The sequence below is a fragment of the Somniosus microcephalus genome, unplaced genomic scaffold (assembly GCF_052327205.1).
Source record: "Somniosus microcephalus isolate GS21.2 unplaced genomic scaffold, FLI_Smic_1.0 unresolved_chr1, whole genome shotgun sequence".
NCBI classification, from domain to species: Eukaryota; Metazoa; Chordata; class Chondrichthyes; order Squaliformes; family Somniosidae; genus Somniosus; species Somniosus microcephalus.
In genome coordinates, this window is record NW_028225179.1 from 133,234,815 (window position 1) to 133,258,462 (window position 23,648).

General features: G+C 44.6%; 1 protein-coding gene across 1 annotated transcript; it reads right to left on the reverse strand.

The window, feature by feature from the left end:
- Window positions 1-2,149: 2,149 nt before the first annotated feature.
- Window positions 2,150-18,523, reverse strand: LOC147095871 (interferon-induced very large GTPase 1-like). Its single transcript, XM_085974877.1, has 5 exons — window positions 18,396-18,523; window positions 17,075-17,209; window positions 15,964-16,095; window positions 14,589-14,723; window positions 2,150-10,315 (listed from the first exon to the last, which is right to left on the reverse strand). The coding sequence occupies exons 1-5, from the start codon at window positions 18,463-18,465 to the stop codon at window positions 5,211-5,213; spliced, it is 5,577 nt and encodes a 1,858-aa protein (XP_085831003.1). The 5' UTR covers window positions 18,466-18,523; the 3' UTR covers window positions 2,150-5,210.
- Window positions 18,524-23,648: the final 5,125 nt, after the last annotated feature.

A 23,648-nucleotide genomic window follows, 5' to 3' on the forward strand; every position in this document is an offset into this window, starting at 1 on the left:
GCTGAGAAATATCTAATCACCTCCCCACAAAATCTTGGCTTGGGTATGATGGAGAGAAAGAAGGAAAGAAAGAGACGGTCAATTCTGTAGCGCCTTTCACGACCTCAGGATGTCCAAATGCTTTTCAGCCAATGAAGTAATTCTGAAGTGTCGTCACTGTTGCAGAAACGCGGCAGTCAGGACACCGGGGTGAACTCACCTGTTCTTCTTCAAAGTAGTGCCGTGAGATCCTTTAAGTACACCTGAGAGGGCAGACAGGCCCGCGGTATAATGGCCTCAATATTAACCCAGAGCCGAGAATGGAGGGTGGGGGTTGGGCACAGGTGGTGGGGGCAATGTCGTGGGCAACGGGCCCTCAACATTGCGCTATGAAGAACCATTTGAATTTTGCTTCTGGGTTTGGTGTCTCCACTGCCCCACAGAGAGGAAAGGTTGCCCTCGTTTCACAGATGCTGCCCTTGATGTTTTGCTCCGTGCTGGAAGGGCCAGGAGGGAGGTGCTGTTTCCCGCTAGCATAAAAAGAAAGTTGCTGACATCACGGAGCAGGCCTGGGTGGAGTTGGCAGAAGAAGTGAGCAGCAGAAGTGTGACCATGAGGTCCTGGATTTAGTGCCACAAAGGTTCAATGACCTGACTAGGTCAGGAAAGGTTAGCAAACATCTATATCCATCCAAATCCTGCAGTGCACTCCCTCTCACTCTGTCTTGTCAGTCCTACTCCATTCACATCACTCTATTCAGGATCATTCGGACCGGCCGCTGCTCCTCCTCTCATCCTCACTCCCTTCACATGTTCAAATAACAACAGGGAAACAACAGCTGCACATACAACAATCCCTATGGTGTTTCTAGTGGCCCATTGTGCCTGTGCCGGCTCTTTGAAAGAGCTATCCGATTAGCCCCACTCTCCTCATAGCTTTCATTTTTTTTCATTCCAAGTATTTGTCCAATTCCCTCTTGAAAGTTACTATTGAATCTGCTTAGAAACATAGGGAAATAGGAGCAGTAGTCCATTCTGCCCTTCAAGCCTGCTCCGCCACTCAATACGATCCTCTATCTCAATACCATATTCAAGCTCTGTCCCCATACCTCTTGATGCCTTTTGTGTCTAGATCGCCCTTCAGGCAGTTCATTCCACATCATTACAGGCCACGGTTTACTTACAGGATTTCATTCTGAATGGTTACGTAGGCAGTTTCAGTGTTAAATGTTGACATAAAAGTGACCAAAAATTTAAAGAGGTACAGTTTGGCTCACACACAAATGTTTTAATATAAAGGTAGAAATAGGGCAAGGTATTTGCGGAGTGATGTAACAAAATGTTTCATGGTCTTGCAACATTGATGAGTGGGTGAGGTAAATGAGCCGAGGCACAGTTAATGCTGTAGGTTCTCAGGAAGCTTTTAAAGGTGGGAAAGGTGTAGGGAGGTGAGTCGTTTATTAACAGTGTTGTAGAATGCAGGGACATGATGGATGAAGACAAGTGTGTCAGCTTGGCTCAGTTGATGGCAAAATTGTAAATTACAGGAAAATGCATTTTGATGCTATTTACCGCATTGTGTACAGTGAGACATGCAAAACACTTTATCAATTATTATGCGATGAGAGTTGCACCATTTTGAACTATTCTCAGGTCAGCAGTTCATTGCAATGCTCACCTTTAATGTGGGGTTATTATACTGTAACGGTCAGACGCGGATCATCCAGTCACTTTCTCATTATATGGCCTGTCTTGGTTGTGTTTATGTTTGTGTATCCAGGACTAGAACAGATCGCCAGGACCGCGGGAGCCTGTCCCAATCTCGGATAATGTCAGCAATACATCGATCGTTTCTTCGCTCATCTTCTGAACGACACAAAAATTACAGAACTGCAGCCAATTCTGGCAAAAATTCCTTTCAGACACATCACAGGAGTGGGGCAGAAATTTGTCTTCAATTAACCTGAATATTGGGCGCGGTGTATAACAGGCGGTCCAGGTGATACCGCGCATTTTGCACTGCCGCTCAAGTTAAATTGGTCCCCACTGGGTGTTATCCGGAATAATTTACTCTCACCTTCTGTATACAGCGATCGCCGTGTTCTCCAGGAATCCATCGAACATTCTAATCTAGTATTTAACTTTATACAAAATGGAGACATAGAATGGAGTGCAATTATTTATTTTATTGGTATACTGCTGGCATCTGGTCAAATACATGAAGTATTTATAAATGATAAGATGTACAGCTGCAAATTAAGCCCTCTGATCAAAGGCAGTCACTTATTTGTCTGCAGACACACTTTATATCAAGTGAAATGAAATCTGAACACCGTTCAGCAGCGTTGGCTGAGATATGATGCTGAGAAATTAAGCTATCAAATTATTGCAGTGAGATATTCCTGAATAAAGCCACACGGAGTATCGCTTGGCCGAGAAATTCATCTCGGGCGATGACACAAAAGAGGTGGAATGGGATCAGCGGCCCGTTATACGCCATGCCTGATATTCACTTCCACTGCAGTCAATAGAACTGAATCTCAGGTGCTGCGTGTAACGGATGGCCGATCCGATACCGCTCGTTCACCACCGCCCAAGATGAATTTCTACCCCCTTTATCTTTATGTAATTCAGACACCAGAGCCCTGAAATTCCATGCAGCTACCATGTCACAGCCAGAACTTCAGTGGGAAATCTGTTGAAACCTAAAAGAAATGGTGTTAACGGCCATTTACACCATTCCTCTGAGGGTTTCCGTGGATGTTACGGGGAGAGATCGGGAGAAATCCAAAGGATCTTCGGAGCCCTGGTCCACGCAGAACGGATGAACTTATCTTCCAGTTCACTGAACATCTACAACACCATTTGTAATCTCCTGTTGGACTAATTCTACTAAATATCTGCGAATAGCAAAATATGTGGACACATTGGTGCAGAATGAGTTCACTATAAATGGTAACCTCGCTTAACTGATTTAATGATAGCGTCACATCATATCATTAGGATCCAGAAATATTGATCATTAGTTTTTGAAGTTAGTAAGAGGTCAACTCTCCGTCCCATACATATAATTCCACAATGTAGCCTTTTTCTAACTCTGGATAGAACAGAACTAAAAGCAGGAATGTTGGAAATTATACAGATTAGGAATACAGGGAGTCAAACAAGATGGGTGCATTCCTGACCAGAATGGAGGTGGCTCATTCTCAGGCCCACTCTGACTTTGTGCCCTTTCTGTTGGGACTCACCCTCCTCATGTTCAACACACATTCCAGGGTGATATTATAGAAATGTTTAAAATGATGAAAGATTGAATGGCGTAGATAGAAGCAGGGTGTATCCAGTGTTTGCGATGTCATGAGGAGGAGCCATAGATACAAGATTAAATGTAAGAGATTTAGAACAGTGATTAAGGGAACCTTCTTTCCACAGAGAGCTGTGAGGCTGTGGAATTCACTTCCAGGGACAGTGGTTGGGACACAACGTTCTGTAGTGACAAATGGTCCTCATGTTTTTATTGAAGACAGGCCTCAGCCCAGTCATTTGCTCCAGATGTTGATGTTGTTATGGAGCATTTCAAAATACTCAACATAAGTCAGGAGCAAGAGTGTAAACAGTCTTTATTTCGCACGCATGGGAGAAATCTCTGTTCCACCAGGGTCGAGAGAATTTCTGATTTTACAGCAAGAAGCGGCTGCTTTTATCGTCGAAAACAGCAATAATGTTTGCACGTGCGCATTACTTAAAAAAAACACAGACAAGTTGTTGTCCTATATTTTCAGAAGTTATTGCCTGTCACATGTCCTGTGTAAGTTACCCACATCCTCTGGTCAGAGAGGTTGTCTCTATGGCTACACTTATCTGCACACTTTGTGGTTTCTGTTTTCTGGGTCATGATGTTAAGCATCAGCTGAACAGTTTCTCTGCGTTTTTAGCTTACCCTAACAATGTAATGGTTCAAGCTAAGATATGCCGACAGCGGCAGTAGCAGTGAATAAAATCTAAATGTAGGTAAGCACCAATATAGTTTATCATCATCATCTAGTTCTATTTTAATAACTTTTGTGGAATGTGACCCACGCCATGTGCTCGTTTATTGGATCAGGCCCACCATAGAAAATGAGTGTGACACCCCTGGCGTAGTAAACTTGTCACACTGCAATGATGCCATCCTGCCATTAGAAGCCAGTACCTCAATCCTGATCCTCCCAGCCCCAACTGCTGTATTACAAACAACCCCTATGTCCCAAACAACTCGACTTCTCTATTTCCCAAATTGGTCATTTATGCTATTTAACTACGAGTAATGATATAAAATCTAAGTAAAAGTGCAACAACCCCACTGAGACCTGGGAATCCCTGGCCCAAGACCGCACAAATTGGAGAAGAAGCATCCGAGAAGGCGCCGAACACCTCGAGTCTCTTTGCCGGGAGCAAGCAGAAGCCAAGCACAAGCAGCGCAAGGAGCGCATGTCAACCCAAGCACCCAATCCACCCGCCCCTTCAACCACCGTCTGCCCCACCTGTGACAGAGACTGTAGGTCCCGCATTGGACGCATCAGTCACCTGCGAACTCATTTTTAATGTGGAAGCAAGTCATCCTCGGTTCCGAGGGACTGCCTAAGAAGAAGGATATATAGAGATAAGGATCAAATGCATGATTTAAAATGGGAACTGAATTACATTTGCCCGCCCTAGTTGAATTATCATCCCTCCACCAATCCCGTTCATTTCAAGGCAACATGTAGTTTGGAACCGCACCACAGATTCAGAAGTATATAATTGTTTCTCAGTGCTGCAGATAGTATGGATTAATTGTGCATTCAAATTCACAGGATACAGTGGTGCTGTAAAGTTGAAAATAACCCACTACTGCCACATTTTAACGGATAAATAGATGTAGCCTTTCTATTTACACACATTTGTGTGTCCAATTTGACAAGATGGTATTGCTCTGCTCTGTTCAATTATCACATTTGGTGATGTCTAAAACTATTCCTCACGTTAGAAATTTGTCTTAGGCAGTGGCACAAAATGGGCGGTATCAAGACTGCTCCCCAGTGTACTCCCCGCCCGATATTCAGTTCCATTCACTTCAATAGAATTGAATAACAAGTGAGGCGTGTAACAGGCAGCCGAAGCGATACCGTCTGTTTAGCGTTACAGCTCAAGACAAATTTCTACCCTATATAGGGCACCGTTATAGATTTAAACTAACCTGCAGCTAGCCAGCTAATAAAATTCATCGATCTTGACGTTGTATTTGTTTTCGATGTCTTCTCTAATCTTATCCCAGGATAAATCCCAGCTAAGGATGTGATTTGCCGGTTTCACGGTATATTTCTGAGCGAACTGTTTATTGTATTTGTAAAAGACCCACTTCCAGAAGGCGGATGTCTCGATGGTAGTATCGGCTGTGATGTTCCAGCAACTGTACTGCTCGCCGAGGTCTCTGTAGTTCTTGTAGGGCCAGAATTCTCCATTCGTGTCTTTGTTTTGGAACTTGACATCACTCGCAACTCGCATGGTACAATTCTCTGTTACTAGTTTCCCACTCGTGATCTGGTGATACCCGGCGAGGCCCTCGGGGCGGTGATATTCAGCACTGTGTTGTGAGTGTGTGGCGTTTGTGCAGTCACACAGAACACCGCAGAAGGGGCAGCGTGCCCCACAGCCAGACAACATCGCGTACAGCTCAGTGGCCGGGTCTATGGGCAGCGTTTTGATCTTGGCGCCAATATCTCTTCCCCAACCATTAATACATTGCGCGAGGCTATCTTCTACTTCGCAGACTAAACTGGCGATTTCTCGGGTAAATTGCTCAAGGTTAATATTTGTAGATCCGAAAGTAACGGCCGCCAGCTGGACTCTTGGTATCTGAATCTCTGATCCAAGTTTTTTTTTAAACGCCCGAATAACTGCAGCCTCGTTAGTCTGGGGAGTTACACCGTTGATAGTTTCCTTGACCAGAATGATAAATCTTTTCAGAATGTCCAGGGCAAGAGAGCACAACAGGGGCTGTTCCCCTCTTGGGGCTGCACAGCACTGTGTGACTTGCTTTCTCAGCCACTCCTGCTCAAATGGTACCGTCCGTTGGATGTACCGGTAATATTCATCAAAATTGTCCTCTTCCTTCAAATGCAACATAAGAGCCACTTGAAAGTTCTTTCGAAATTTGAATTTCCCGCCTTTGCCTTGGTACCTGACGTGCTCCACAATCGCCGGTCCCAGCTTCTTGTTAACTGCATTCAGCAAAGCTGGTTCCAAACAGGATTTACAGAATAACTCCGCTCTTTGTTTGGTTTGGTCCTTTTCTTGGTAGATATTCTTAAAGCTTTTATAGTAATTTTCTTTCTCGTGTTGCAGCAGCTGGAGCGCATCATTTTTCTTAAAGAACCTGTGCTGCACCTCCTGAAATCTCTCTGCGGCCAAGTAGCAGACGTGGAGGCTGAAATCTGCTTTGAAATTCTCGTTGAAAGCGAATTCCTTGTCCTCGTGTTCTTGAATTTTCCCATCAACTATTCTCAGAAGTTCTGCGAAGTAGGTGGAATCGTAGTCCTGATTTCTCCGCGCAATCTGTTCTACAAACTCTCCGCATTCATTCATCCACCACTCCGCCTGCTCGTGTGCTCGTTGCAGGTGCTTGGAGTTTGATGTGAACAAATAGCGGACCATATTTGTGAAGATGAAAGACTGTTTCCTACCATTATCTGAGTTCATGTCAATGTGATTTATATTAACTCGGAATTCTGTCATTTCCACTTGGCGATTTCTCCAAGCAAGTTTCTCATTGACTAAGCGGCTGTGCGTGGGCATGTTCTGTATCAGACTGGTTTCCATGTCACTTACAATGTTAATTGTCTTACGTGGTCCATGTGTTAATGTTGAAAGTGTCGTGTCCCACATATGCTTGAACGCTGCCTGAAGATCGGCATCATCCATGCCCCTTTTCTTCTGTCTGCATTTTTGCAGAAGTTCATTAACCTGTTCTTCAATCCGACTCTGATAGCTGGCCTTAATATCATTCAGCTTCTGCATATCTCTCCACCTCTGCACTGCCTCGTCACTCTTGCTGTCCACATACCTCGCACGTTCAATGATCACAGAGTCAATGCTGGAAACAAAATCGGACCTGTATTTTTCAACAAGGTTCGCGTTATTGCCAGTGGTAAAATAGTCCTCCAGTTCTTGGAGAGCTTTTTGTTTCTTTTCTTCAAGGAACAAAACCCGGTCTCTTTTCAGACTTTGAGCTACACTTTCTGGATCATCTTTGGCATAAAAAATTCTGTTCTCCGCCATTTCCAGGAAGGAATGTACCTCTTTCCGCAGTTCCCATTCCAGGTCGGTGTACTTAACAGAAAGTTCTTTGTAAGCTTCAGCTACCAGACTGTTCCGGAAGCTGAAGATAAAGTTTTCATATTTCACTGCTTTCCAAAGAGCTTTAGTCCACTCGATAAACTCAGAGATGGTTGAAAATTTGCGTTTATTTTGGTGGTTTGTAAAACATTTGAAGAGCATTTTTTTCAGCTCCAACACCTTCTGGCTGTAGCCGGTATTAACTGCTGCCATGGGTGGATTCCCGTGCCACAGGCCTGGGATGTTCCAGTTATTCTCCTTAGGATCGTAGTCCAACACATCAGAGAACTTGGCGAAGCGCCGATCTTGTTTTTCCATTTTAGCTGCTGCGCATGTCATCATATCCAGCTGTTCCAGCAGATGTTTGCGACCTCGCATATTCTGGTCATGTGCAGACACGTCGCTCACATTCTGGTGGACAAAGTAACAAAGCGGCTTTTTCCCCACTTCTTTCATTCGTATAAATGCATGCACTGCTATCTGTAGCACGTCCTTCATCTCCGTGGAGTTTTCCATGGCCACATTTACCAATGTTACATCACTCAACCCAATCACCAGGGTGGCGAGCTCGTTGTCATGCTCATAGCTGCCGTCAATGTTCGATAGTTCCGGTGCTTTCAGCCCCTCGGTGTCGATCACCATGATGTACCCACAGCCCAACTCCGTCTGCAGCTCTCCTGTAATCTTAATGAGCTGCATGAAGGCCCCGCGGGTGCACCGGCCACTGCTCACAGCGAACTGCAAACCGAACATGGTGTTCAGAAGCGTGGATTTTCCTGTACTCTGCACACCCAGCACCGTCAGCACAAGCACGCGAGTCTCCCTGCCAACCTTGTGTTCAACTTCCTTCAGTACAGCAGTGACCCACCGTAAAGGTATGTTGGAAACATCTCCATCGATAAGCTCCAGCGGGAACCCGTCCAACATCAGGTCAGCAGCAGTGCGGGGTAACTGTTGCACAATGCATTCTTCTTCCTCCTTCTGATTGTTCTGGTTTATCAACATTTCGTAGATCAGGCCGATTTCTCGCATGAAATGCTCTAATCCAAGGGAGCTGGCGCTTATTTGCCTATCCAGTTCTTGCAGCTGTTTCCAAATTGCTGCGGCTCCTCTCTGGTCTGCGGACTCGTCCTGAGATTTCTCATATAGGGCTTTGTACTCTTCTCGTAAAACAGAGAGTGTTTCTCTTGAACTGAAGTCCAATCTGAATTTCATCCACTGCAGGAAATGTTTCCTCTGGTCCTCGGTTCTGTCTGTCAGGGCTGTAATGAATGCTTTCATGACATCCGATACACCTTTCTTACGCTGTAAGTTGCGAAGATCACTCTGGTTCTCCCCCAGCTTGTTAAGATACTCGTTTATAGACATTTGCCCTCGTTTCTTCAGACGACAGCTCTCCTTTTCGAGTTTGGAAAGTTTTTCCCAGGTATCCCCTTGAAACGTCATCTTCATCTTTTTGAATCCCTCGATCCCTTCGGTTCCAATGGAATGAAGGATTTCTTTTGATTTTCTTTGACTTTGTGAACTTTGCTCATCATCCTCGTCGACTTCAACCCCCAATTCCCTGGCGATTGCTGCCATTTCCTCCAGTCTCTTTCCGGTGGTTTGGGATGCAGGGGTTGGGTGTCCCTCAGCCTGCCGATTGCGGGGTACCGCTATTTCTTGCAATGTGGTCCGAAGCGTCTGTGCAAACTCTGCATGGTTCTTCCTACCTATTGTTAGAATTTGATTCCTCTTCACAACCGATGAGGAAATTAATGTCTTCACGTGGCTACTCGTTTCATCAGTCACATCCCTACCAGATAAAATTATGAAGAGATTTGTTGTGGACTCGGCAAAGGAGTTGAGGCTGTCACTGATCTCTCTGTCCATGTTATTGACAAAAACAAAAAGAGCCGAAGAAGCCTTTGCCAGAAATTGAACCTGTCTGTGGAACTCTCTAGCGTCACCTCGAAGGTTTAATACAGCCATTGGCTCCGGAAAGAGATCCAGGTCCTCACTCCCACTGGGCAGGTACCAACACAACTCGGCCAGGCCATCAGAAATCTTTCGCGGTAAATTCCCACACTCCATATTGGAATGGACGAAGAAGTTGTGGTGTTGCTGTGAGGTGCTGAGGGCTTCATTTAGAATCTGAGATTTGGAGATGGAACAGGAACCGAGTCGAATGAAGGAAAATGTCGACATGCGCTCAATCACCACATTTGTTTCCTTGAAGCCCGCACTTGCTCGGAGTGAGAGCGGGCGCCACCTCTTCACAATGGAGCGCATGGCCCACAGTAGGAAGGTGCAGCCCTTGTTACCATCAGGCAGTAATAGCGGCAAAGCGAACTGGCACAGGGACATCTTCAGCATCAGTTCCTGCTGGAGGAATGGGTCTGCACGCAGGAAAATAGCCGTGATGATATCCAAGGGATGGTATGAATCATCAGGTGGATCAACCAGCCTATGAAAGTCCAAGTCCTCTGTTTCTTGTTCCTCTGATTGATCTTCTGTCCGAGTTAATGTATATTTGAAGTTTCTTGATTTTGAATTGAACATCATTAAATTCCGGAGAAAATACCCTGGAATATCCTGAGGTGAACCCGGCAGCTTATTTTGAAGCGCCTCAACACTGATGTCTAGCACATCACTCAGGGACAGCTTCTCGCTGTCTAATGTTTTCAACCCCAACTCCCTTAGAAAGTCTTGGACACAAAACGGCTCAGTGCACCTTTCGGCATCTGCTGCAGAAACACTGCTTACAGGAGGTGAAGTATCTGTTTGGGCTGGACCTTCCGCTTCCGCAGCTGATTTTTCACCCCTGGGTTCGTGCTTGGGATCGTTATCTTCCACAGGCTTACTTGAACTTTCCCTGAGCTCTGAGTCTCTGGGAAAAGGCTCTGCTTTGTCTTGTTTTGGGGACTCAGACAGATCTTCTTCCCCATTATCATTGGTGACATCGGGCTCCTGAACGGCGGGCTCCTTATTCGAAAACGAATCTACAGAAAGTTTTAAAACAGATGTATTAGAGTAACATCTGAACTGTCAGTCACAATATTAAAACAGTGCAGTGGATAGGTGTTGATTCTGATTGTTTTGTTGCCTCTTCCTCTCCCTTCCAGGATATAAAGTTGCAGGAATGCTTTGGGGCAGATTTTTTTGTTGCCACAACTGAGTAAATTTTAGCTTTGGGCAATGGTGTAAAGTGGGCGATACTAAATTTGCCATCCAGTAGACACAACACCTGAATTTCCATTCACTGGAAGGAAAAATCGGGCAAGGCTTATAATGGGTGGCCAAATCGATATTGCCCTTTTTACACTATCACCCCAAGTTAAAATAAGCCCCTGGACCGATTGGATTGCCTGGGCACAGCGGATACAGGAAAATCAGGCGGACTGCGTTAGAAGGGGGCACTCCTCTCCGACTGATTTCCACGTTTTTACTGCAACCAGTAGATCCAGCTGCCTCAGTCACATGAAGAGGAGAATCTGGATTACTGGTACTGTTGCACTGAACATGTTTCGATATGATGGCACTGATGATGTAACTAAAGATGTAATGACAAATCCCACCTGAATGAAAGTTGCACAATTAGCGAGAAGCCACACTTTGTGAGGTGGGCGGAGTTTAAACTTAGCAAAATTACACAGGCGCTACCGTACAGAATGTCCAAAGCAAAGCGGCTCTGATTTTGCTAGAAGTGTTGTTTGCAGGAAAATCTGTGGTAATTCAAAGTAATTAGCATAATTTTAATACAAGGGACATAGGGACAGTGCACGGTCTGAAACAGCACCTTCTGATTCTAATATCAACAGCAGAAGAAACAAGTTAAGATATGGGAGCAGTTCAGCAACAACATCTGCAAATTCCTTATTCAGAACTACATTACTACACTGACTAAAGTTGGCTAAAGTTTTACAACAATTACTTAGTATAATGGTGGATTATATTAGTTAAACTTGGGATTCTTTTTGTTCTTACCCTCTTTGACATTGTTGCTCCCATTTCCGTTATCCCTGTTCTTCTTTTCCGATTGTACTTCCTTGTCTTCAGCACCTTTCGCAGTTTCATTGCTACCGGGGATCTCAGCTTGTGCTGCAACAACAGAATCTTTGTCTAAAAGGAAATCATAAAATTACAACTGGAGGAAGGTGGAACGATCATTAACGCAGCAGTTTTAGGAGAAATGTGCATCTGGGCTTATTGTCATTCGGCAAAACTTAGAAAGGTGCCACATACAATTACTGCTGAGGGGTTTGGCAAAGAGATGTCTTCTTCTTAGGCAGTCCCTCGGAACCGAGGATGACTTGCTTCCACATTAAAACTGAGCTCGCAGGTGACTGATTAGTCCAATGCGGGACCTACAGTCTCTGTCACAGGTGGGGCAGACGGTGGTTGAAGGGGTGGGTGGGTGGGGTGCTTGGGTTGACGTGCGCTCCTTGTGCTTGGCTTCCGCTTGCTCCCGGCGAAGAGACTCGAGGTGTTCGGCACCTTCCCAGATGCTTCTCCTCCACTTTGTGCGGTCTTGGGTCAGGGACCAAAGAGATGTCCCTGCTGTTTGGCTCACGAACCCTCCAGGGTGCTCATTGACAGGCTGGTGCGGACCGGAGATCTCCTTCCCTGCAACCATTTCCTGTTTTGTTTTTGCCACAAATCCACTTCACAGTGGATCTTGCACATGCGTCAAAGGGAATTCTCTGATACATGACAGGTGTTCTCAACCGCGCAGGAGAACTATTTGAACATGTGTCATATATGTCACAAACTTAACCTGCTGTTGGGAGTTTGTTGTCATAGAAGAATGACCGGAAATGTGAAAGTGCCCTTTGCTACATAGCACAATCCAGAAGGACTATGTTCAAGCTAAAACTAGCATGCACTAAGAGCCTTTAGTATCACTATGAATCAACAATTGGGAAGGTGTCCTTAAGTCTTCCCATCAATACCTTTGAAGTCCCTTATTCCACAGTGCAAATCCATAAACCTAATGCAAGAGCACCCAGCACAAGACCCCACAATTAGCCTATACTTCAAAATCTAGATTTTCTTTAGCACTCCCGTGTCATGCTAACAGTCCATTCCAGACAAAGTGACACTCCAAGCTCCTGAATTTCCAACTGTTCATTTTCATGCTGGAAATATCATGGCCTGAGCGTGTGGAATGTCACTGAAGTGGAAAAACCAGGCCCCTTGGTAGAGCAAACTAGCGGGTAAATAATTATTTTGGTCCTTCACAAATAGTTGAAACAGATTGTGTCTGTTGCATCAGCCTCACCGAGTCCACTGATCTTATTCCTACCTTCCATTTCTGGCTGATCTGTCGGCTGATTATCTCCTTGTCCCTCGATGTTTTCTCTGCTCCCCTCCATTTCTTTATTGTCAGTGTTCCCTGAGGCTCTGATTTTGCTAGAAGAGTTGTCTGCAGGAAAATCTGTGGTAATTCAAAGTAATATAAGAACATAGAACATAAGAACATAAGACATAGGAGCAGGAGTCGTCATTCGGCCCCTCGAGCCTGCTCCGCCATTCAATAAGATCATGGCTGATCTGATCTTGGCCTCAACTTCAGTTCCCTGCCTGCTCCCCATAACCCTTGACTTCCTTACCTTTCAAAAATCTGTCTATCTCCACCTTAAATATATTTAATGACCCAGCCTCCACAGCTCTCTCGGGAAGAGAATTCCAAAGATTCACGACCCTCTGAGAGAAGAAATTCCTCCTCATTTCCGATTTAAGGGTGCCCCCTTATTCTGAAACTATGCCCCCTAGTTCTAGATTCCCCCACGAGGGGAAACATCCTCTCTGCATCTACCCTGTCAAGCCCCTTCAGAATCTTATATGTTTCAATAAGATCCCCTCTCATTCTTCTAAACTCCAATGAGCATCGGCCCAACCTGCTCAACCTTTCTTCATAAGACAACCCCTTCATCTCAGGAATCAACCTCGTGAACCTTCTCTGAACTGCCTCCAATGCAAGTATATCCTTCCTTAAATAAGGAGACCAAAACTGTACGCAGTACTCCAGGTGTGGTCTCACCAACACCCTGTACAGTTTTAACATGACTTCCCTACTTTTATACTCCATTCCCTTTACAATAAAGGCCAACATTCTATTTGCCTTCCTAATTACTTGCTGTATCCACATGCTAACTTTTTATGATTCATGTACAAGGATCCCCAGATCCCTCTGTACCTCAGCATTTTGTAATCTCTCCCCATTTAAATAATAATTTGCTTTTTTATTTTTCCTCCCAAAGTGGATAACCTCGTATTTTCCCACATTAAACTCCATCTGCCAGATTTTTGCCCACTCACTTAGCCTGTCTATATCCCTTTGGAGATTCTTTGCGTCCTCCACACAATTTGCTTCCCCACCTATCTTTGTATCATCAGCAAATTTGGCTACATTACACTCGGTCCCTTCATCCAAGTCATTAATATAGATTGGAAATAGTTGAGGCCCCAGCACTGATCCCTGCGGCACCCCACTATTTACAGTTTGCCAACCTGAAAATTACCCATTTGCCCCGACTCTCTGTTTTTTGTTAGTTAGCCAATCCTCTATCCATGCTAATATATTACCCCCAACCCCGTGAGCTCTTATCTTCTGCAGTATCCTTTTATGTGGCATCTTATCGAATGCCTTCTGGAAATCCAAATACACGACATCTACTGGTTCCCCTTTATCCACCCTGCTCGGTACATCCTCAAAGAACTCCAGCTAATTTGTCAAACATGATTTCCCTTTCATAAAACCATGCTGACTCTGCTTGACTATATTATGATTTCTGTCTCCCTCCCTTCTTAAATAGGGGTGTTACATTTATGGTTTGCTGGGACCTCTCCAAAATCCAGGGAATTTTGGTAGATTACAACCAATGCTTCCACTATCTCTGTAGCCACCTCTTTTAAGATGCTAGGATGCAGGCCATCGGGTCCAGGGGACTTGTGCACCTTTAGTGCCATTAGTTTGCCTAGAACTTTTTCTCTAGTGATAGTGATTGGTTTAAGTCCCCAACCCCCACCCCAGCATAATTTTAATACAAGGGACTTAGGGACAGCGCATGGTCTGAAACAGCACCTTCTGATTCTAATATCAACAGCAAAAGAAGCAAGTTAAGATATGGGAGCGGTTCAGCAACAACATCTGCAAATTCCTTATTCAGAACTACATTACTACACTGACTAAAGTTGGCTAAAGTTTTACAACAATTACTTAGTATAATGGTGGATTATATTAGTTAAACTTGGGATTCTTTTTGTTCTTACCCTCTTTGACATTGTTTCTCCCATTTCCGTTATCACTGTTCTTCTTTTCCGATTGTATTTTCTTGTCTTCAGTTTCTTTCTCGGTTTTATTGCTATCGAGGATCTCAGCTCGTGCTGCAATGTCATAACCTTTGTCTAAAAGGAAATCATAAAGTTACAACTGGAGGAAGGTGGAACAATCATTAACGCAGCAGTTTTAGGGGAAATGCGCGTCTGGATTTATTGTCATCTGGCAAAACTTAGAAAGGCACCACGTATATTTACTGCAAAATTTTCAACCGAAGTTGTCATGGAACTGCTGAAGTTTAACCAGCTGAAACAATACAGCTTACTAGCATAGAACACTGTTCAGCTGTCCCCGTCTGATCAACCAGAATCGCCCTATCTGTTAGGTCACTGGCTTCCAGTGTTATCTGGAACCGAATGCAAAGAATGCTCAAGTGGAAGGTCTACATCTCTCGGTCACAGTCTGGCTGGTGACTTTACAGCAGGGGACTTGACAATTGAAGACCTGATGGGCTCAGGTATTGCATCACCAAGTCTGCCACACAGGGCTGACTAGGCACCAATCTTCTATCGTCAAGTGTGTCACCTTGGGGCCACTTTGAACACAAAAGATCCAGCTTACCTTTTCAGGAAAGATAATCATCAGTTGGCCATTAGACAAGGGGCAACTACAGGCTCACTCGGCAGCCAGCATTCGCCAGGAGTCCCTCACCAGCTCGTTGATGAGCAGCATGGGACGCCATGAAATCAATTTTCATGACCACAGCAATACCCCATCGAACAAGAATTTTAGCTGTTCCAGGTGTGGAGCTTCAGCAGCAGCTTCTTCAGGTCGCCTGTCACTTAAATTCTCCGCTCCACTCCCACTTTGATCTCTCCATCCTCGTTGCAACGATGCTCAACGTAAGCTCGAGGAACAGCACCTCATCTTTTGATTAGGCACTTTACAGCCTTTTGGACTCAACATCGAATTCAGCAATTTCAGACTATAACCTCGGCCCCTATTTCTTTTCCTTTTTTTTCTTTCTCACATGTCAGCTGTTGATGATTCTGCCATTGCCATTTACACCTCATCTAGAGTCATCTTTTGTTTCTTAACTTGTCCTATTACCATTTCCTTTTGCCTTACACCATCATCCCTTTTGTCTTTTAATCTCTCCTGCCTTCCATCCTATCACAGACCTTCCGCTTTGTTCTTTCCTCCCCTCCTTCCTTTCCCTGCCCCCACACCAGCTTAAAAATCTGTTATATCTCGACCTTTTTCCAATTCTGATGAAGGGTCATCGACCTGAAACTTTAACTCTGTTTCTCTCGCTGCCTGACCTGCTGAGTATTTCCAGCATTTGCTGTTGTTATTTCTTATTCCTACCTTCCGTTTCTGGCTGATCTGTCGGCTGATTATCTCCTTGTCCCTCGATGTTTTCTCTGCTCCCCTCCATTTCTTTATTGTCAGTGTTTCCTGAGGCTCTGATTTTGCTAGAAGTGTTGTCTGCAGGAAAATCTGTGGTAATTCAAAGTAATTAACATAATTTTAGTACAAGGGACATAGGGACAGTGCACGGTCTGAAAGAGCACCTGCTGAACCTAATATCAACAGCAAAAGAAGCAAGTTAAGATATGGGAGCGGTCCAGCAACAACATCTGCAAATTCCTTATTCAGAACTACATTACAACACTGACTACAAGTCAAAAGTAATTCATCGGCTGCGAACCACTTTCTTTACAGGATAAATATTGAATAAAACTTTCTTAAAAGTAACGAAATGATGGGGCGAAATTGGTCTTTTTATGGCAGTGCAAAATGGGCGATGGTGAATCGACAGCCCGTTTTACATCCCACCCAATTTTCCTTTCCTCTCCGACTGATTTCAGCGTGTTTGCTGCAACCAGTAGATCCAGCTGCCTCAGTCACATGAACAGGAGAATCTGGATTACCGGTACTGTTTCACTGAACATGGTTCAATATGATGGCACTGATGATCTGACTTGATGTCAGAATGTCCAAAGCAAAGCAAAGCAAAGCGACATTGGACGTTTTGGGCAGATCCAATAACCCAGGCTCAGCAAGAGGACAATCCGCCAATCCTTCTTCTAATAGACGCAAGCAAAGGACATTAAAAACTTTGACCAATTTGAAAGATAGCCACGTTTATTTTTTTCAGAAAGTTCTGCTATTGCGGTTCATTCGATGTGGTAGTATTGCTGTACTGTCAAACCGTCTAACTCAGATTATAATTTCCAGCATAGATAATGTTTTGATTTGGTTCTTGGCAAGGTTTGCATACTGTAGAGGCAAGAATGGGACACTAGGAATAATCTTGTCTGCACAGTTGTCTCAACTTTAAAAACAAAGTGATACAGCCTACAGTAAACATGTTATTTTTGCTGAAACTATCGTGTGAAAGTTGGCTAAAGTTTTACAATTACTTAGTATAACGGTGGATTATATTAGTTAAACTTGGGCTTCTTTTAGTTCTCACCCTCTTTGACATTGTTGCTCCCATTTCCGTTATCCCTGTTCTTCTTTTCCGATTGTACTTCCTTGTCTTCAGCACCTTTCGCAGTTTCATTGCTACCGGGGATCTCAGCTTGTGCTGCAACAACAGAATCTTTGTCTAAAAGGAAATCATAAAATTACAACTGGAGGAAGGTGGAACGATCATTAACGCAGCAGTTTTAGGAGAAATGTGCATCTGGGCTTATTGTCATTCGGCAAAACTTAGAAAGGTGCCACATACAATTACTGCTGAGGGGTTTGGCAAAGAGATGTCTTCTTCTTCTTAGGCAGTCCCTCGGAACCGAGGATGACTTGCTTCCACATTAAAACTGAGCTCGCAGGTGACTGATTAGTCCAATGCGGGACCTACAGTCTCTGTCACAGGTGGGGCAGACGGTGGTTGAAGGGGTGGGTGGGTGGGGTGCTTGGGTTGACGTGCGCTCCTTGTGCTTGGCTTCCGCTTGCTCCCGGCGAAGAGGCTCGAGGTGTTCGGCACCTTCCCAGATGCTTCTCCTCCACTTTGTGCGGTCTTGGGTCAGGGACCAAAGAGATGTCCCTGCTGTTTGGCTCACGAACCCTCCAGGGTGCTCATTGACAGGCTGGTGCGGACCGGAGATCTCCTTCCCTGCAAACATTTCCTGTTTTGTTTTTGCCACAAATCCACTTCACAGTGGATCTTGCACATGCGTCAAAGGGAATTCTCTGATACATGACAGGTGTTCTCAACCGCGCAGGAGAACTATTTGAACATGTGTCATATATGTCACAAACTTAACCTGCTGTTGGGAGTTTGTTGTCATAGAAGAATGACCGGAAATGTGAAAGTGCCCTTTGCTACATAGCACAATCCAGAAGGACTATGTTCAAGCTAAAACTAGCATGCACTAAGAGCCTTTAGTATCACTATGAATCAACAATTGGGAAGGTGTCCTTAAGTCTTCCCATCAATACCTTTGAAGTCCCTTATTCCACAGTGCAAATCCATAAACCTAATGCAAGAGCACCCAGCACAAGACCCCACAGTTAGCCTATACTTCAAAATCTAGATTTTCTTTAGCACTCCCGTGTCATGCTAACAGTCCATTCCAGACAAATTGACACTCCAAGCTCCTGAATTTGCAACTGTTCATTTTCATGCTGGAAATATCATGGCCTGAGCGTGTGGAATGTCACTGAAGTGGAAAAACCAGGCCCCTTGGTAGAGCAAACTAGCGGGTAAATAATTATTTTGGTCCTTCACAAATAGTTGAAACAGATTGTGTCTGTTGCATCAGCCTCACCGAGTCCACTGATCTTATTCCTACCTTCCATTTCTGGCTGATCTGTCGGCTGATTATCTCCTTGTCCCTCGATGTTTTCTCTGCTCCCCTCCATTTCTTTATTGTCAGTGTTCCCTGAGGCTCTGATTTTGCTAGAAGAGTTGTCTGCAGGAAAATCTGTGGTAATTCAAAGTAATATAAGAACATAAGAACATAAGACATAGGAGCAGGAGTCGTCATTCGGCCCCTCGAGCCTGCTCCGCCATTCAATAAGATCATGGCTGATCTGATCTTGGCCTCAACTTCAGTTCCCTGCCTGCTCCCCATAACCCTTGACTTCCTTACCTTTCAAAAATCTGTCTATCTCCACCTTAAATATATTTAATGACCCAGCCTCCACAGCTCTCTCGGGAAGAGAATTCCAAAGATTCACGACCCTCTGAGAGAAGAAATTCCTCCTCATTTCCGATTTAAGGGTGCCCCCTTATTCTGAAACTATGCCCCCTAGTTCTAGATTCCCCCACGAGGGGAAACATCCTCTCTGCATCTACCCTGTCAAGCCCCTTCAGAATCTTATATGTTTCAATAAGATCCCCTCTCATTCTTCTAAACTCCAATGAGCATCGGCCCAACCTGCTCAACCTTTCTTCCTAAGACAACCCCTTCATCTCAGGAATCAACCTCGTGAACCTTCTCTGAACTGCCTCCAATGCAAGTATATCCTTCCTTAAATAAGGAGACCAAAACTGTACGCAGTACTCCAGGTGTGGTCTCACCAACACCCTGTAGTTTTAACAGGACTTCCCTACTTTTATACTCCATTCCCTTTACAATAAAGGCCAACATTCTATTTGCCTTCCTAATTACTTGCTGTATCCACATGCTAACTTTTTATGATTCATGTACAAGGATCCCCAGATCCCTCTGTACCTCAGCATTTTGTAATCTCTCCCCATTTAAATAATAATTTGCTTTTTTATTTTTCCTCCCAAAGTGGATAACCTCGCATTTTCCCACATTAAACTCCATCTGCAGATTTTTGCCCACTCACTTAGCCTGTCTATATCCCTTTGGAGATTCTTTGCTTCCCCACCTATCTTTGTATCATCAGCAAATTTGGCTACATTACACTCGGTCCCTTCATCCAAGTCATTAATATAGATTGGAAATAGTTGAGGCCCCAGCACTGATCCCTGCGGCACCCCACTATTTACAGTTTGCCAACCTGAAAATGATCCATTTGCCCCGACTCTCTGTTTTTTGTTAGTTAACCAATCCTCTATCCATGCTAATATATTACCCCCAACCCCGTGAGCTCTTATCTTCTGCAGTATCCTTTTATGTGGCATCTTATCGAATGCCTTCTGGAAATCCAAATACACGACATCTACTGGTTCCCCTTTATCCACCCTGCTCGGTACATCCTCAAAGAACTCCAGCTAATTTGTCAAACATGATTTCCCTTTCATAAAACCATGCTGACTCTGCTTGACTATATTATGATTTCTGTCTCCCTCCTTTCTTAAATAGGGGTGTTACATTTATGGTTTGCTGGGACCTCTCCAAAATCCAGGGAATTTTGGTAGATTACAACCAATGCTTCCACTATCTCTGTAGCCACCTCTTTTAAGATGCTAGGATGCAGGCCGTTGGGTCCAGGGGACTTGTGCACCTTTATCACAGAATCACAGAAACCCCACAGTGCAGATAGAGGCCATTTCGGCCCATCGAGCCTGCACCGACACATATCCCACCCGATCCCCGTAACCCCTGCACCAACACATATCCCACCCTATCCCCGTAACCCCATGTATTTAATCCCCCTAACACTAAGGGTCAATATCATAGCCAATCAACCTAACCTGCACATCTTTGGACTGTGGGAGGAAACCGGAGCAAACCCACGCAAACACGGGGAAAATGTGCAAACTCCACACAGACAGTCACCCGAGGCCGGATTCGAACCCGGGTCCCTGGCGCTGTGAGACAACAGTGCTAACCACTATGCCACCGTGCTGCCATTAGTTTGCCTAGTACTTTTTCTCTAGTGATAGTGATTGGTTTAAGTCCCCACCCCCCACCCCAGCATAATTTTAATACAAGGGACTTAGGGACAGCGCATGGTCTGAAACAGCACCTTCTGATCCTAATATCAATAGCAAAAGAAGCAAGTTAAGATATGGGAGCGGTTCAGCAACAACATCTGAAAATTCCTTATTCAGAACTACATTACAACAGTGACTCAAAAGTAATTCATTGGCTGTGATCCACTTTCTTTACAGGATAAATATTGAATGAAACTTCCTTAAAAGTAACAAAAAAGATTTGTCTTTTCACGGTAGCGCAAAACAAGCGATGGTGAATCAGCGGCCCGTTTTACACCCGCCCGATGTTCTTTTCCATCTGAAAATCAGATGTGGTGTAATACAGGCTGTTAATTCATTATCACCCGTTTCGCACTACCACCGAACACCAATTTCCCCCAAATGGTCCTAGAAACATTTATTCTGTATCGTCATGCCATGAATGAAGGGCAGAATTTTCTAAATGTCTGCAACATCAGTCGGTCTCTGGATGCAGTGGGCAGTTTATCAGGAAATTGCAGGTGCACTGCTCATAATTTTCCACCTGCAGTTTTCCCAATTACTTGTCTGTTGTACACGAGTCTATGCCAGTGGCATGGGACCTCAGAAAATGTCACCCCACAGGTCTTTGCTATTTTGCTGCCCATTCTGCAGGGAACCATGTCTCTTTTGAAGCTGAGGGTCACTTTACAATAAGGAACGATGCTAGAGCAGCATGGATGTAGGCGGAGAAAGTGTCAATGTTGCCTCACCTGTGGCCTGAACTTGGGAACAAGTGAGAAGGAAATTTGTTGCGTCAAGCAAGATTTCCAAGGAGAGAACATGTTGTTTGTTTTTCCGATGTTTTTTGTTCCATTTTGTCCGCACTTCACTCTATACTTGGTACACTATCCTAGAGAGACAAGGCACTGCATTTCTCTAACTTTTCATGCACTTTTGAAAGTGCACATGAATGCATGTGTTGTAGTAAGCCACTGTGTAATGTTGCTTAATCAATGTGTTAATCCTGTGTTCCACTAAATGTGGGAAACAACTTATTCACTAACGCACTCACACCCTCATATACCGGCAGACATTACAGCATTGCAACCTGTCTGTTCCATGAGATGTATTAGTCTTAACATTTGTAAAATATCTTCTTCTGTTCTATGAGGAGGCAGGGTCACTGTCCTCTGACCAGTCCCAAGCAAGAAACTCACAGTATCCTGTGTCACCCACTGTTACATTGGCAAACACCAACATGGATACATCTACTGTAAAGGTCTGGTCAATTAGTGAGTTCAAGAGGTAGCACTTGGTGAAGAATAGAGTACAAATGAGAAGAAGGTGGAATTGCTGGAGAAGTGACCTGCTGATTGTAGAGTCAGCATGAAGGATGTTTCAGTTGCTGAGTCCAGAGATCTGTATCACACAGGGCCTGCCCACAATCACAGTTTGTTAGTTTACCATCAGCACTCCATGAAATCATTTGCGAGTTTGCCAAATAATCTGCACAGCTGGGGTGTCTATGGAAGTGCCCAAAATCCAAGCCTGCATGAACAAGTTTCACACCACCCTGGAGAGCTGCTGCACTGGTTAATCCTCATGGAAGACTAAGGCAATGGCAGGGAAGGTCCAGGTAGGCAATGTACTGGGCATTTGAATGTGTGATTCTGTGCCTATGGTCACACAGCAGATGCACAATGATGGAGTGGACCCTCTCTGTTCATACAAGAGGTAACTTTGTAAGTAGGGCCCATATGGCTGCATGTATACCGTCAATAATATCCTACCCTTTGGGGAATCCAGGCAGGTGGTAGAAGTGCATGGCTTGCTCCTACTACAGCACCTTTCCTTAGGGAAATACATGAATTGAGTGGCCTGGGAAAACACAGGATTGATGGCCTACATGATGCAACTGTGTAATGCAATTTGGGAGATTTGGCAGGCAGTCGTACAGCACTGCACAGAGGCAGATCGTGGAATTGCTTTCTTCATCTGTTTGTGAGCGTATGGATAGTTTCATGACAGTTTCCTTCAGGGCTCATAGTCTCCACACACAGGGTATTCAACAACTAGCAGGTGCAATTACCTGTCCCTGTACAGAAGGGTGGAAGATGGACTTACATTACTGAGATGTTGCTGGGGTTTCAGTCCCTGTTCACAGACTAGGTAGGCTACACCAAGCAGAGTATGCATGAGATAAACAAAGGAACTTCAAATGTAGTGTGCCAACACTCCTACTCAATGCCTCACACGTTTCTATGGAAGTACAGCAGGTGTTATAAATGGGGTGAAGGAACCATCCCAGACCCCCATGGGCTTCACTGATGGGACTGATCCCTGGGAAAGGCAAGACCACCCAATTCTGTGTTAACTATGAAAAACTACACAATGACTCAAAAAAGCCTATATCACCTTAAGAAGATGCTTAAGAAGTAAAGGGTGCTAAGTATCTGACAACTCTAGACCTGGTAAAAAGCTATTAGAATGTTCATCATAGTGCCAAGACCCAGACTTGTTCTGCATTTGCTACGCTGTCGGGGCTGCATAGGTTCATGATCGTGTCTTTTGGCATGAAAAGTTAATCAGCAGCATTCCAGTAGCTGATGGATTCTGTTCTGACAGGGGCCGGGGTTACACCCTAGTGTACAAAGGTGAGATCACTGTGTTCAGTGGATAATGTTTTTGCACATCTGAAAGATCCCAATCTGTACGAGCTAGTCTGGATTATTCCCAAATTTTATGCTCAACATGGATGTGTAGAATAGGGATATCGACACTCTCCTGAGGTAAATTATCCCAGACTTGACTATTCCAATTCTCTCCTAACCTGCCTTCCAACTTCCACCCTCCATAGACTTGAACTCATCCAAAACTCAGCTTCCCATAACCTAACTCGCACCGTCCCTTCCGGCCATCACCCCTGTGCTCGCTGGCCTACCTTTGCTCCCGGTCCACCAATACCTCAAATTTAAAATTCTCATCCTTGTGTTCAAATCCCACTATTGCCTCTACCTCCCTATCTCTGTAAACTCCTCCAACCCTACAAACCTCCAAGAACTCTGCGTCCCTCCAACTCTGGCCTCCTGTGCACCCCGCCTTCCTTTGCCCCGCCCCCCCCACCCACCCTTGAGCTGTCTAGGCCATAAACTCTAGCATTCCCAGCTTAAACCTCTATGTCTCTCTCTCTTTTAAGAGCTTCCTTAAAACCTTACCTCACCTGTCCTAATGT